A 13,913-nucleotide genomic window follows, 5' to 3' on the forward strand; every position below is an offset into this window, starting at 1 on the left:
ACTGTTTAAGCTTGTGTCCATATGTGATGTTGTCTTACGTTCAATGTTTGTGATTTGGTCACTAGTGTCACGTGTGCATATCAAGGTATCTTGGTCGATGCCAAATAGTGTAAACATGAATTAAATTAAATGTGAACGGAGAATTGGTTCATATTTAACTGTCAAAACAAGAATGGCAAAAATAGTATTTGAATGAAGAAAGCTTTTGAGCATCATGGGCTAGGAGAAAGATGAGTGGTTTCAACACTCCTAAAATCAATTTATATTCTAGTATTTGGATAAAAAAATAAATAATTTAGTCACAGCTTCAGAAGGGAAACAAATATATCCTTTATAGAATCCATCATCTTCGTGTGCACAATCCTTTTTTGGTTAGTTTAATTAGAAGTTTTTGTTTTTAAGTTTTGCTGGTGTTTCTGCCTTTGAAGTGTCATTTTAAATTTTAATTGTGTGCAGTGTATCCATCAGTGCAACAAACCCCAAGGAATTTGTTTCAGGCTCTTGTGATACAACAATCCGTTTATGGGATACGCGAATTGCTAGCAGGGCCATGCGAACATTTCATGGACATGAGGCAGATGTGAATACTGTGAAGTTTTTTCCTGATGGACTAAGATTTGGATCTGGCTCAGATGACGGTACCTGTAGGTTATTTGACATACGAACAGGGCACCAACTGCAAGTCTATCGTCAACCTCCCAGGGAAAATCAGTCTCCAACTGTGACTGCAATTGCATTCTCATTTTCTGGTAGGCTTCTATTTGCAGGATATTCCAATGGGGACTGCTTTGTGTGGGACACAATATTGGAAAAGGTATATATGCTTGCTGTTCTCAAAGGAACCTCTTTCTAGAATTTTATAAGTTATTTTTTGCCAATGCTAGGATGACGGACCTGGTTGAAATAATTTTCTCTTGGGAAGTATCTCTAATGATTTCATTATGTGCATTATCTGTCTTTTGTAAATATTGATAAAAGTTTTCCTAGGGATATATTGATCTTTCCCACTTAGGGTACATTTTCTTCGCTGTATTGTAGCCAGCCTCTGGTCGTCTTCATATTCTAATTAAATAAAGTGGTAATAGCTAAGAGACTTGATCAACAAGGGTACAAAAATAAATGCTTAGCACCGTTGTCTACTGAAAAGCATGCAGAATAATATATTTTGTGATTTAACGTGTCTGTTGAGTCTTGATACAGCTAGCTAACAGTCAACTGGTTTCTTCCGCTTGTGGTCAGATGCACTCCCTTCATATGAAAGTATGAGCTTGGAGGTGTAATACAACTGCCTCTATTATGGGGTGAATCGGTTAAGAAGAAAATTATCTTATAGCATGTACGATGCACAGTTTAAGCTGATTAGGGCTGCACTGTATTGTCATATGAGTAAACATTTGCATAGGCCTATAATGGACATATTACATGTACTATCTATAAGTACACCAATAAAAAGGTTCAAACTATGTAGCTACCCAAAGTGCTTGATTATTTTATTCAAATAGTAAATACTACGCACTTGTTTATGTCATATCACTATTAACAAAAGAAGAATAACTTATGTGTCGTGCTGATATTTAAAGCTATGAACTTTGAAGCTTGGAAGATGTGTTAACCCTTAGCTCATCTAATGCACTATTAGCTCTGTCGTTGCTAATGTTTCCTCTCTTTTCTTGTCAAATTTCATGTCATTTTTCAAGTTTCATTTTGTTGACTCATTTCCTATAGATGTCCAGACTCCATCTCATGTTATTAGTCGATATTGATGTTAAAATTGGCAATTAGGACCAAATTCCACTTTAGACAGCTCATTTGAATGAGCTGATGATTGCATTAAATTCCTATTTTTGAGAGGACCAAAATCGACCTAAAGATCATCAAATTTGGACAAGAAGAAACATGTTTTTGAATCTATGCCCACACGTGTAAATTGCTCAGGTTGTCGACATCATCACGTAGGCTCATGAAACCCAATAGTGTTAGCCTCACTCTCATATGTTAAAACAATTTTAAGTCCAAATAATTAAATTAATTAAAATCATGAAAGTTAGGATTTAATCCTACCTTTCTAGATTGAGTTTGTTCCTCATGGGTAGGAGTTAGTTTAGGCCTAGTTGGTTGAGAGATTCTCTCCAACTAGTTAGGCTCCTAGATGAGTGTGTTGTAGGCTCCTAGATGAGTGTGTTGTTGAGATATTTTTTCAACCATAGTGTCCAAGATAGACGTAATATCTTGAAACAAACTTCCTTATGTATTTATTTGTACTATTATCATTCTTTGTAGATTACATTGAGAGTGTGAGGAATATAATACAGTGAGGCTCTAGCCTTTTCCGCCATGTCTAGTTCGGGTATATTTTTGCGATTTATTTTATGAGTGTTTTATTAGTTGATTGAATCTCCTTCATGTGGTATCAGAGCGTTCAATTCTTTGGGCTTGGTAGCACCATGATAGTATTTTTGTCTAGGGAGTATTTGGGATTTGGGAGTAGCATGGATTTTATTTAGCAGAATCTTGGGGTCTTTCGCTCTCTTCTTCCCAAGAGTATTTTGCATCTGTGTTTGCTTTCCAGTTGCACATCTGTATGAATATAATGAGTGATGATTTCTGTATTGTTCCAAGCAGGAGTGACGGATAATCTTTGTGAATCTTGGTGTAACTGATGACGCAAAGTGTGTAATCGAGGAATCAAATGGTGAGCAGAATATAATACAAAATGAATCAAATTCCAAACTGATTGCATGGGCCTTTGTCTTCTGACTTGAGTTCCTTTCTCAATCTCATTCCTTAATCTTTGAGGCGAATGGAGTTCGACGTTTAGAGAAGTCCGTGCCACTGTTTGAAGGATGTCGAGAGAGTGCACCAATATTGTTGCGTGTGGAGAAGTCACCCAGTGCTGCATCTTGGTTCTGTGTATTTGTCATTGTTGAGAGAATCCGTCGTATGCTCTGTCCTGGATTAGAGCCGTGGACCGGAAAGCCCTGTTTTTGAATATTTGAGAGAGTTTGTCAAAACGACGGGCTTGATTCCTTCAGCCTTCACACCAGACATCAAGTTCGAACACGCAACCTACCAGAAGAGGTTCTTCGAACGCTGTTTTGAGGTGGGCATGGCGGAGCAGCATGCTATGACATTTGCAGCAGTGCTTGCCAATGACTGATAGTTGAAGGCATTGCTATTAAAGAATCTGATCCATAACATAGATGTGGCTATGAGCGTGTGGAACCAGCGACAACATCGCACGTTAACAAAATCTTACGGATCAACCAAATAGGCGTCCATTTTGTTGGACACGTTATTTGCTTTCTGCAGCTTTAGCTTCATTTTGTGGATGCTACTAGATTCGATCCCGAGACCATGAGACTGACTCTTAGTTTATAAGTTGACACCTTAGATGAAGATGAGAGGGAAATAATAATCACAGAAGAAGAAGACATGCTCAGATTCAAGTATAAGAGGATGGGTGGCAACACCCAATAGTTGTTGGGGCAGCGATGTTAATAACGGTAGTGAAGCAGCGCGATAATCAATTATCATCGTTCACTGGAGAGCTAGAGGATGCATCAAAGATACTCTTCAAAAGGCGTGGAGGAACCTACATAAAAAACTGTGCGGGAAATGTGTTAATCTCTCCAACGAAATTTTTAAGGTGTGCTTTAAGTCTGAAATGACAATTCCTTTTTTGAAATTGACTTTTCAACGCATCAAATTTAAAGTATATGGCGTAAAGCTTTTAACGTGGAGCCCAAGTTAAAGTATATGGTTTAAAGCTTTTAACGTGGAGCCTTTCTTTACATAGTATAAAACAAAACCATTACTTTAGGTTCACAAAAAGGGAGACATAAGTAAATTGAAAAGTTTCTTTTTAATTATGAGTGTTTTTGGGGAGAGATAAGGAGTGGATAAAATAATTTTTATTTGGGAGTCATAAGGATGAAGATTGAGATTAATTATGTAATAAGGTTGATGTTTTGTGGAATGATAAGGTGAAAGTATTTTGAAATTTGGAGCGATAAGGTGTGATTTATAAATCTTTGGAGTGATAAGGTTGTAACTCGTGGTTTGAAAAGTTCCTTTTAATTTTGAAGACAAGTTGCTTCAAGAATTTGTTAGCTTGGCATTCTCATTGTTTGAGAAATTTCAATCACAATGTTGTGAAGGTTGATGTACTTCAATACTTAATAAAGACATAATTTTTGTGTGGTGTTGAAGTGTCCTAGATCTGCCCGAAATTGAATAAGGGGATCTTAGGTACACTGTGAGAGTGTTTGTGATTGCACATGATTCTTGATATTGTTTTTGTTTTGTGTCTAGTTTTGACACTAACCTTCATGTGGTATCCTTCTAATATGGTACACATGTAGCACACAACAAATTAGCGAATTGCATGCACATAATCATTTTCATTCAAGCTTATGTAATCAAGTGAACTACAAACAATCAAGAAGCAACAATACATAATCAAGTTGTCAAAGACGATTCTACATCAACATCCAATCAAGTTAATGAAGTTGTCATCTACATCAACAACATTTGCATCAATTCAAAAGCAATTTTTTTGAAAATGAACTTGCACCATTTTTTTAATAAGCTCAATACAAAACTGTAATTTGCAAATCATAATTTGTAAGTTGGCTTGTAATCAAAGTCACATTGAGTTGAATTGTAAGGGTGCATTCTCGGTTGAAACCGACACCCAAGCTTTGAATTGATAGGGAGTCAAATAAGTCCAGTGAATCCATTGTTTTCAACTAAGTCAATTCTCCTCAACTGAGTCAATTAAGTGAGTCAATTCTCTTCAACTGAGTCAATATCATTTGAACTTGTCATTGTAAACATTGGGTGCATTTTCGGTGGTATTCGACACCCTCATCCTTGTACAAAATTCAAGCGAGTGTGAAGTTAATTAAAGCAAATCAAGTGAGCGTGAAATTGATTAAAGCAAGTTCAAGTGAGCATGTCAAAGATCAACATGGGTAAAGGAGGAAAACGTCTTCAAAGTGCAGAACTGGAGATTAAATATTTGAAAGATTGCAATCATGAGTTACAGAACACAGTTGAAATACTGGAATGGAAGTTGAAGCAGAATCAAACCTTAATCAATCAAATGACCAGTACATTAGAAGCAACAAAAGATTTTCAAATTGAGCTCGAAGTGAAAGAAAAACTCATTCATGCACTTCAAATTAAGTTAAGTGAAAAGCAAGATTTACTAGATGCACAATGTGTAGAGAAGACAGATGCAAGTTGTGACACAGAAGACCTCATCACAACAACACATGAAAGTTGTGATACAAGTGATCTTATTCAACATAATAATGAAGGTTGCAACACAGATGATCTAATCAATCAAGTTGATATAAGTTGTGACACAAATGAACTAATCAAACAAGCTGATGTCAGTTGCGACACAAGTGATCTTATCCAACCAGTTGTACTACTTAATGATGCAACAAGTAGTACCAAAGATCAAATTGATCAGTTTGATGCAGCATGTCAAACAGATGAACTGTTAATGCTTGATGCCCAATGTGACACAGAAGGTTTAATAAATCAAGGACAGGATGTTAGCAGCAACAACAAGTATGAAGAACAACAACAGGATATTCTTTCCAAGAAGGTGATCAGACCTTGGGAAGAAATCTCCTTCAACAAAGATCGACATGGCCTAGGATACAACAAAGAAAACACTTTGTTTGTTCCAGATTTCTCAAAGCCAGTTCAGTTTGTAAGTGTTGGTTTTCTAGACAGTGATCAGAATATGGTTAAGTGTAACCATTGTAAGCGAAATGGCCATATGGAGAGTAAATGCTTTGACCTCCATCCTTGTCACCATTGTGGCAAGAAAAATCATTCATCCGAAAGATGCTGCAAGCGAAATCAACCACCCAGAGTGAAGATCAATTACTCATGGATTGATCCTTGGAAGTGGTCATCTACATTCAAACAGTTGTCTATGTGTTACCGAAGGATTCAGTCTCACATGAAGACCAATTCTATAGTAAAATGAAGATGGTGAAACTCTCCTACACCTGAAGGGGGGGAGTTCAGAAATCAAGTGAAAATAATTGTCTCTCCTTTCAGCTGACAAAGGGGGGAAATGATAATGGAATTGAAGGTGGTTGTCAGACTGAAAGTCTCGAAAACATTAGAAAAAGCAGCCAGTGGAAAGTTTTCATCAAATAAGCCAGTGGGCATCCTCATCAGCCAGTGGGCATCGAAAAAGCATACAGTGGGCATCATCAACAAATTCGCCAGTGGGTGTTCAACAAAAAAAAGCAGCAGTGAGCAGTTTTCAACAAACAACATTGAGCAGTTTTGACATCAGCAAATTTGCCAATGGGCGTTCTCAATATTTTGTCAGTGGACAAAGCAAATTCGCCAGTGGGCGTCATCAACATTTTGTTAGTGGACAAAGGATGCTGATTGAAAACAAAGGACAGATGGATCATTTTGCAGCTTGGCACATGATGGAGTCATCAAGCAAGATTCGGAGATGAATCAGACTTGCAGCTGATTCATGTTCTCTTCAGATTGAAGGTTTTTTTGGCATCCATCTTTGGCGGTTTTTCAGGCAGTGTTTTTTGAGGATCAACACTTTTAGCATGAGGACTTGGAGATGGTACCAGGTTCTTATTTTGGACTTATCATTGAGGGGGGGAATGTTAGCTTCACTGTCATATGTTATAACAATTCTAAGTCCAAATAATTAAATTAATTAAAATCATGAAAGTTAGGATTTAATCTTGCCTTTCTAGATTGAGTTTGTTTCTCATGGGTAGGAGTCAGTTTAGGCTCCTAGATTAGTGTGTTGTTGAGATATCTTCTCAACCATAGTGTCCAAAATAGACATACTATCTTGAGACAAACTTCCTCATGTATTTATTTGTACTATTATCATTCTTTGTAGATTACATTGAGAGTGTGAGGAATATAATACAGTGAGGCTCTGGCCTTTTCAGCCATGTATCGTTTGGGTACTATTTATTTTATGAGTGTTTTATTAGTTGATTGAATCTCCTTCAAATAGACATGTCTCTTCACCCTCCACAACTTGCATAAATACAAGTGTCGTCACACCGTCACTCACACATTCTTCTCTCTCCTCTCATTGCTTCATACAACTATTGGGCATTCTCTTTCTCTCACACGTGTGGCAAGGAGGATGAATTTCAAGGCCGAAAATTTAAGAATTTTCTGCAGTTTGACCAGGGTTTTACTAGCGTTGACTTTGACTTTATGGGCATCCTTTGACTTTGATTTTCAGGGTGAATTTTTGTCTTAGCAGGCCGCATTTTTGGGCACAGGAACCAAGGAAAAAGGAGGACTTTGACCTGCATTGACTGCAAGCCTATTTGAGTGCAGGGTTGACTTCAGGTTGACTGAGTTTGACCACAGATTTTATGACTTTTTTGGGTTGAATTTGACCGTTGCTGAAGGCCATGTTTGACTGCCTTTGACCGAGCTGCAAAGGAGAAGTTTGACTGCTGCGTTGACCATCTTTGACTTTCTGGTTAGGGCTGAGTTTGACTGCAGATTTGACAGAGCTTTTTTTGACTTTGATTTGGCAAGTCAAATTTGACTTTTTGTACTCTTTTTTTATGTTGAACATTTGATATAATAATAAGAATTGATCAAAGGGTTTTCCCCACATTGGGGTTTTTCCCTTGCAACCGCCAAATCTGGTGTCCTCTTGTGTTGGCTTGTCTTCTGCATTTTATTTTATGTTTTATCTACAATTATTGTCAATGTGATTGCTATTGGAAACTAATTTGGAAATCATTGGGTTGTGTCATGCCCCTTCTCGAAAGCATTTGTAACAGGGCTTGTCTCTACACAATTTTGCCAAGGAAAAGGACCCAAGAAATTTCGACTTAGGGACTTAGGCGAAAATACAGGTAGATTAGTTTGCTAGTGGAAGGTGGGGGCCACCCACGTGGGAATGCATACTGGGCAATTTGAATTGCTTGGAGGGAAATCATATAGCTGTTGGAGGGGCCCACATGAGGCAAAGGGAGGCCCACAAAGTCATAAGGAGGGAGAGCCTCTCACTTGGTCATTCATTCACTCTTGCATATCGAAATTTACTTTACTGTTTTCTTGAGTTGCTTAGCCGAGTCAACTAGCTGTTCAGCCACGAAGCTCTCAAGCGGGAGATTCAACCTTACCTTCAGGGGACTACAAGTGCCACCCTAGGAAGGCAGTTCCATAGCATCTTGAGGAGCACCAGGGAGTATTCTCAGCACATCCATTCAACTATCACCAGGAAGTGCGTATTTCTTGGTCAACAGGTAGAGAACATGTAGTAGAGGGAGGAGCTTCATTGGGCCAGGGCATTAGCCAGGGAAACCATGGAATTCAAAGGACATCAATGGGTCAACACTCAGGAGGAGTTTGAGAGCTAGGGAGTGTAACAAACAAGCAGTTCGAATTCCAGTCTTAGAGGACAGCGTAGTGGGCCAGTCCAGGCAAACACATGGGTCTTGAGGGAAAGAGCTACAACTCGAAGCCTCAATTGGAAAGGAAGGGAATTCATAGGAGGGCTCATCTCAGTGATTTGGGGTAGTTTTTGGGAGGTTTTCCAGCTTCATCCCAGCAGGTCGAGTTTTGCAATTGTAGCTGAGGTTGGCTCCTTGGGGTTCGAATTTGAGAAGTCTGAACCAGGCCAAACCCTTCCTGGGTTTGGCTAAGGATTCGGGAGATGAAATCTCATAATTTTCTAAGCACGAGAAGTAGTGTTTCCATCCCTTTGATTCTAGTAGACAATGCAGTTTCTGGGCAGTGCATATCAGTTTTGGTGCAACAGTTGGGGCAGCCTTCATATCAACATTTGCTCCCCTAGGTTATGTCACGCTTGTCCTTAGAGACAAGCCCAAGCGCACCATTCTATTTTATCATTGTATTTTCCCTTGAAGATTTAATAAAATGGCTCAACAGTTCTCTATTTCTAGTGTTTTCATGGGTGCTTGATGTGTATTTCGTTTTTCTGATTGCTGGACTGTTTGCTTGCTTTGTTTATCACTTAATTTCCTATTTAGGAACATTACAGGTTGCTTAAAGTACATTGAAGTAATTTTGCTAAGCATAGAACATACCATTGTCAACTAAAATTAACATGGTATCAGAGCCCAGGTGAAGACAAAGCCCAAGCAAGAGAGAGAAAAGCAATCACCAAGAAAGATTTATTGGACAAGTTTCAATGGCTTCTTCATCTTACTTCAAGGCTGAGGATAAGCTCAATGGAAAATTTGACTATCATGCATGGAAGATGACTTTTGACCTGACTTTAGAGGAACATGAAGTATTGGACTATGTGCAGGGAAAAGTGGTGGAGCCTCCTTCAAATGCATTGGCTGTTGCTAAGACGAAGTATAGAAAAGGTGAGGTCAAAGCAAAGAAAATCTTGGTTGACTCTATTCAAAAACATTTGGTTGCCTATATTTCTAATTTGGGAACTTCTAGGGAGATACATGATACGTTGGTTGGGATGTTCAAAGTGAACAATGCAAAGCAAATCCTCTTTCTCAAAAACAAGTTGAAGGACATCAAGATGGATAAAGGGGCGTCTATCGAATCCTACTTCATGAGCATCACATAAATCAAGAATGGCCTTCTATCTTTTGGAGAAGTTATTGCTGTAAGGAAGCTCACTCCCATTGCACTTGGGGTCTTTCAAGAACATGGGATGTGTTTAACACCACCATTCTCAACAATGACAGGATTCCTAGTTTCAATGAACTATTGGCTAGATGCACTCACGAGGAGATGAGGATGATGGAGAGAGACAAGCCTTCAAATGGAAATGAACTTACTGCTTTCTCTGCTTATGCTAAGAGGAAAAATAAAGTTGGTCCAAGGAGACAAGGTCAAGGATTCAAGCAAGGATTCAAAGAACGAAGGAAAGGAAGGTGCTACAATTATAACAAGTTTGGCCACTATGTTAGAGAGTGTCATCACAAGAAGAATTCTCCAACAGATGACAACAACAACAACAACGATTTCAAAGGCAATAGCAATCAAAGGAACAACAGGTTCAACAATAAAGGAAAGAGGAATGCTCTCATTGCTCGATTGGGAAATGGTCGACTTCCCGAAAGGATGAGAAACTCCAGGTATGAGGAAAGTAATGTTGTAGAAAAACAAAAATAATTTTATCTTATTTACACTATCTACTGCCTCTCCTTCGGATACTTTGGATCATTGGTTGATTGATAGTGGAGCCTCAAGGCACTTCACTGGGTACAAAGAGGCTCTCTCAAATTTGATTGAAAAGAAGACTAATTTGGAGACCATACTTGGAGATAATGCCACCTAACCTGTGAAAGGGATAGGTATTGTCACCCTTCGCTTAAATCAAGGTCAAGTCATTCATCTACAAGGAGTATTATATGTGCTCGATTTGAAGAGGAACCTAGTGCCTATTTTTGCAATGGAAGATAAAGGCTTTAAGGTAACATTCATTGATGGAAAGGTACGTATTCGGCAAAGAAACCCTAAAGATGCATTCACAGTTGGATTTAGGGTTGATGGTCTCTATCAAGTTGGAGGAAGTCCTTTAGGAGCCTTGATTTGCGATGCCTCACGTCAATTTGAGCTATGGCACCGAAGGTTCGCCCACTTACATTACAAAGCCTTACTTGGGGAAAGGAAGATGGTCACAAATATGCTCGATTTCAACATGAATCATGAAAGAGTTTGTCAGGGTTGTGCAACTGGGAAACTTACAAGGGGACTATTCCCTTCAAGTGAAAACGAAACTACCAATATTCTTCAATTGGTCCATTTTGCCCTATCTAGTATGTTGCTCGTAACATCATTGGGAGGATACTTATACTATGCAATTTTTGTGGATGACTTCTCTCGCATAACATGGATCTATTTCTTGAAGAAGAAGGATGAAGTGTTCAAATGTTTCCGTTCTTTCAAAGCCTTGGTGGAAAATCAAACAGGGAAGAAGATCAAAATATTGAGGACCAACAATGGAACTGAATATGAATCAAATGAATTCAATGACTTTTGCAGAGAGGCTGGTATTAAGAGGGAGACAACCATTCCATACACTCTTGAGCAAAATGGAGTTGCTAAAAGGAACGTCAAACAATTATGGAAGCCACCCGTACCGTGCTCCATGATCAAGGTCTACCGAAGTTCTTATGGGGAGAAGTTGCCAACACTACAATGTATGTTCAAAATAGGAGCCTGCATCAAGCACTGGATTTCAGGACTCTCGAGGAGATCTTCTTTGGTAGGAAATTTGATGTTTCTCATTTTAGAATTTTTGGTTGTCCCATATATTTTCATGTGCCTAAAGAGAAAGGAAACAAGTTGAAAGCATTTGGAATCAGCCATAGTGAAAATTCAAAGGCATATAGAATCTATGTGCTTGGTCAAAGAGACGTGGAAATAAGGCATGATGTCACCTTCGATGAAGACACTGCCCTTGGGAAAGCTAAAGATCTCCCCATTCCAAGGAAGGATAATGATAACGCTGTAGAAAAACAGGATGAACCTCTGACAGATGAGCCTATGCCCGATGTTGAAGGCCCGATGGATCCCATTGATCCACCGCTTGGTGATCCCTCTACCTCAAGGAAAAGACCTTTGTTTCTCAAATATACTCTCGAAGATGCTAAAAGACATATTGCTCCAAGAGGGACATTCCGTGAAAGTACGAAGCCAAATAGGTATCAAGGGTACTTCATTGCTCTGAGTACTATTGTTCAAACTGAGCCATGTACGTTTGAAGAAGCCATAAAGCACCAAGTCTGGAAGGATGTGATGAATGAAGAATATGACTCTATCATGAAAAATGATGTCGGAATGTGGTGCCTAGACCAAAGGACAAGTCCGTAGTCATCTCAAAATGGCTATACAAAATCAAACATGGAGTAGATGGGAGTGCTGAGAAATACAAGGCTAGGTTCGTTGCTCAAGGATTCTCTCAAAAGGAAGGAGTGGACTATGGCGAGATATTTGCATCGAATGCTTGGTATACCACTATCTGATCTATTATTGCTCTTGTTGCTGCTCAATGATGGAGCCTACATCAAATGGATGTTAAGACTGCTTTCTTGCATGGCTCGCTTAAGGAGGAAGTCTACTTGGAACAACCTCAGGGGTTCGAAGTACAAGATCAAAGGACACATGTATGTAGGTTGAAGAAAGCCTTCTATTGGTTGAAGTAAGTCCCTAGGGCTTGGTATGAGAGGATTGATAGCTATCTTATGAAGCTGGGATTTACAAGGAGCGATGCTGATTCTAACCTATACTTCAAGGTTGAAAAGGACAAGCCTCTCATTTTGGTCCTTTATGTAGATGATCTCTTTTTGACAAGTGCAGGCCCTCTCATTTATCAATGCAAGTGGGAGTTGGCTTCCAAGTTCAAGATGAAGGACCTAGGATTGATGCACTACTTCCTAGGTCTAGAGGTCTGGCAAAAACCAGGTGAGATTTTCCTTTCTCAAGGAAAATACATTATGAAGCTGCTTGAGAGATGTGGGATGGTGGATTGCAAATTTGTATCTACTCCGATGCAACTGAACTTCAAGAAGCTATGTGGTAGTGCTGTTGGGCCCAAATTGGCAAACCCCTTTGAATATAGACAACTTGTGGGTGCCCTAATGTTCTTGGTAAACTCCGTCCGGACTTATGCTTTGCTGTGAATACGTTGAGTCAATTTATGGCCGAGCCTCATCACATACATTGGATTGCTGTGAAGAATTTGTTGAAATACCTCTGTGGCACAATCAACTATGAATTGAGATACACTGTTGGGAATTTGAGGCTACATGGATATACTGTAGCTGACTGGGCTGGCAGTGTGGTGGATCGAAAAAGCACGTTTGGATGTTGCTTCTCATTGGGGTCTGTTTCAATTTCTTAGATGAGCAAGAAGTAGAAATCGGTGCTCTAAGCACTGCGGAGGCTGAATACATTGTAGCTAGTATGGCTTGTTGTGAGCCTATTTGGTTAAGGATTCTCTTTTGTGAGCTATTTGAGCACAAGCTGGATACCATTGTGATCTTCTGCGATAATCAGAGTGGGATTTGTCTTTCAAAGAATCTCTTGTTCCATGACCACTCCAAGCACATTGATATCAGGTACCACTTTATCCAGGATATGGTAAAACGGGGAGCAATAAGGCTCCAACACATCAGGACTGATGAGCTGGTCGCAAACATCCTCACGAAGCCCTTAGGGAAGGTCAAATTCTTAGTCTTCCGAGAGAGACTTGGAGTCGTGGAAAGGCCCTCCTATGAGGGTCTCGCTTGAGTTGAATATTGAGCTCTGGGAGCTCCTGGGGGCTTGGGGTACTTCTTGGAGCTATGAGCGACCATAGGGTGAGTGGTTCACCTTCCCCTATTGGTGCGCTGTGTACAAGGTGAGTGGTTCACCTTCCCCTATTGGTGCATTGTGTACAGGGAGAGTGGTTCACCTTCCCTTGTGATACCCTTGATGGTTGACATGTGTGTAAGGTGAGTGGTTCACCTTCGCTTGTTATACCCTTTGATGGTTGACATGCGTGTAAGGTGAGTGGTTCACCTTTTCTTATGATTGGCATATGCATAGGATGAGTGGTTCACCTTCTCCTATGGCATATGAGTAGAATGAGTGGTTCACCTTCTCCTGTTGATGCCCTAGCATACATCCTACCCATGTAGTCCAAGACTCATGGGAAGTACCTCTCATTTGGCCAATGAATTGGGAAAAGTGGATAGGGACCATAGCACTATAGATGGATGCATCGTGTATTGTTGTATTCCCTGTGTCTAGGATGCATGGTGTTCAACAACTTGATCTGGGATCAAGTCTAATTGAGGTTCTACCTCTGGACTGAGTTTTGTCAGTGGAGAGTGGTAAGGTCTTGTGACTCACTCTCAATTGATTTTTCTTCATTATTCATATCAGTGTTCAGT

General features: G+C 39.6%; 1 protein-coding gene across 3 annotated transcripts in view; it reads left to right on the forward strand.

Annotated features, from left to right (window-relative positions):
- The window catches only part of AGB1 (GTP binding protein beta 1), a 109,652-nt gene that overhangs the window by 44,765 nt on the left and 50,974 nt on the right, over positions 1-13,913 (forward strand). For all 3 annotated transcript variants that reach the window (XM_089418986.1, XM_089418981.1, XM_089418985.1), the window contains exon 4: positions 457-814. In XM_089418986.1, the coding sequence (XP_089275112.1) occupies positions 457-814 (358 nt within the window). The remainder of the gene's footprint in view (positions 1-456; positions 815-13,913) is intronic.

Source organism: Pinus tabuliformis, chromosome 6 (genome assembly GCF_031772625.1).
Source record: "Pinus tabuliformis cultivar Carrire ecotype Pingquan chromosome 6, CPIR1, whole genome shotgun sequence".
In the NCBI taxonomy this organism is placed as follows: domain Eukaryota; kingdom Viridiplantae; phylum Streptophyta; class Pinopsida; order Pinales; family Pinaceae; genus Pinus; species Pinus tabuliformis.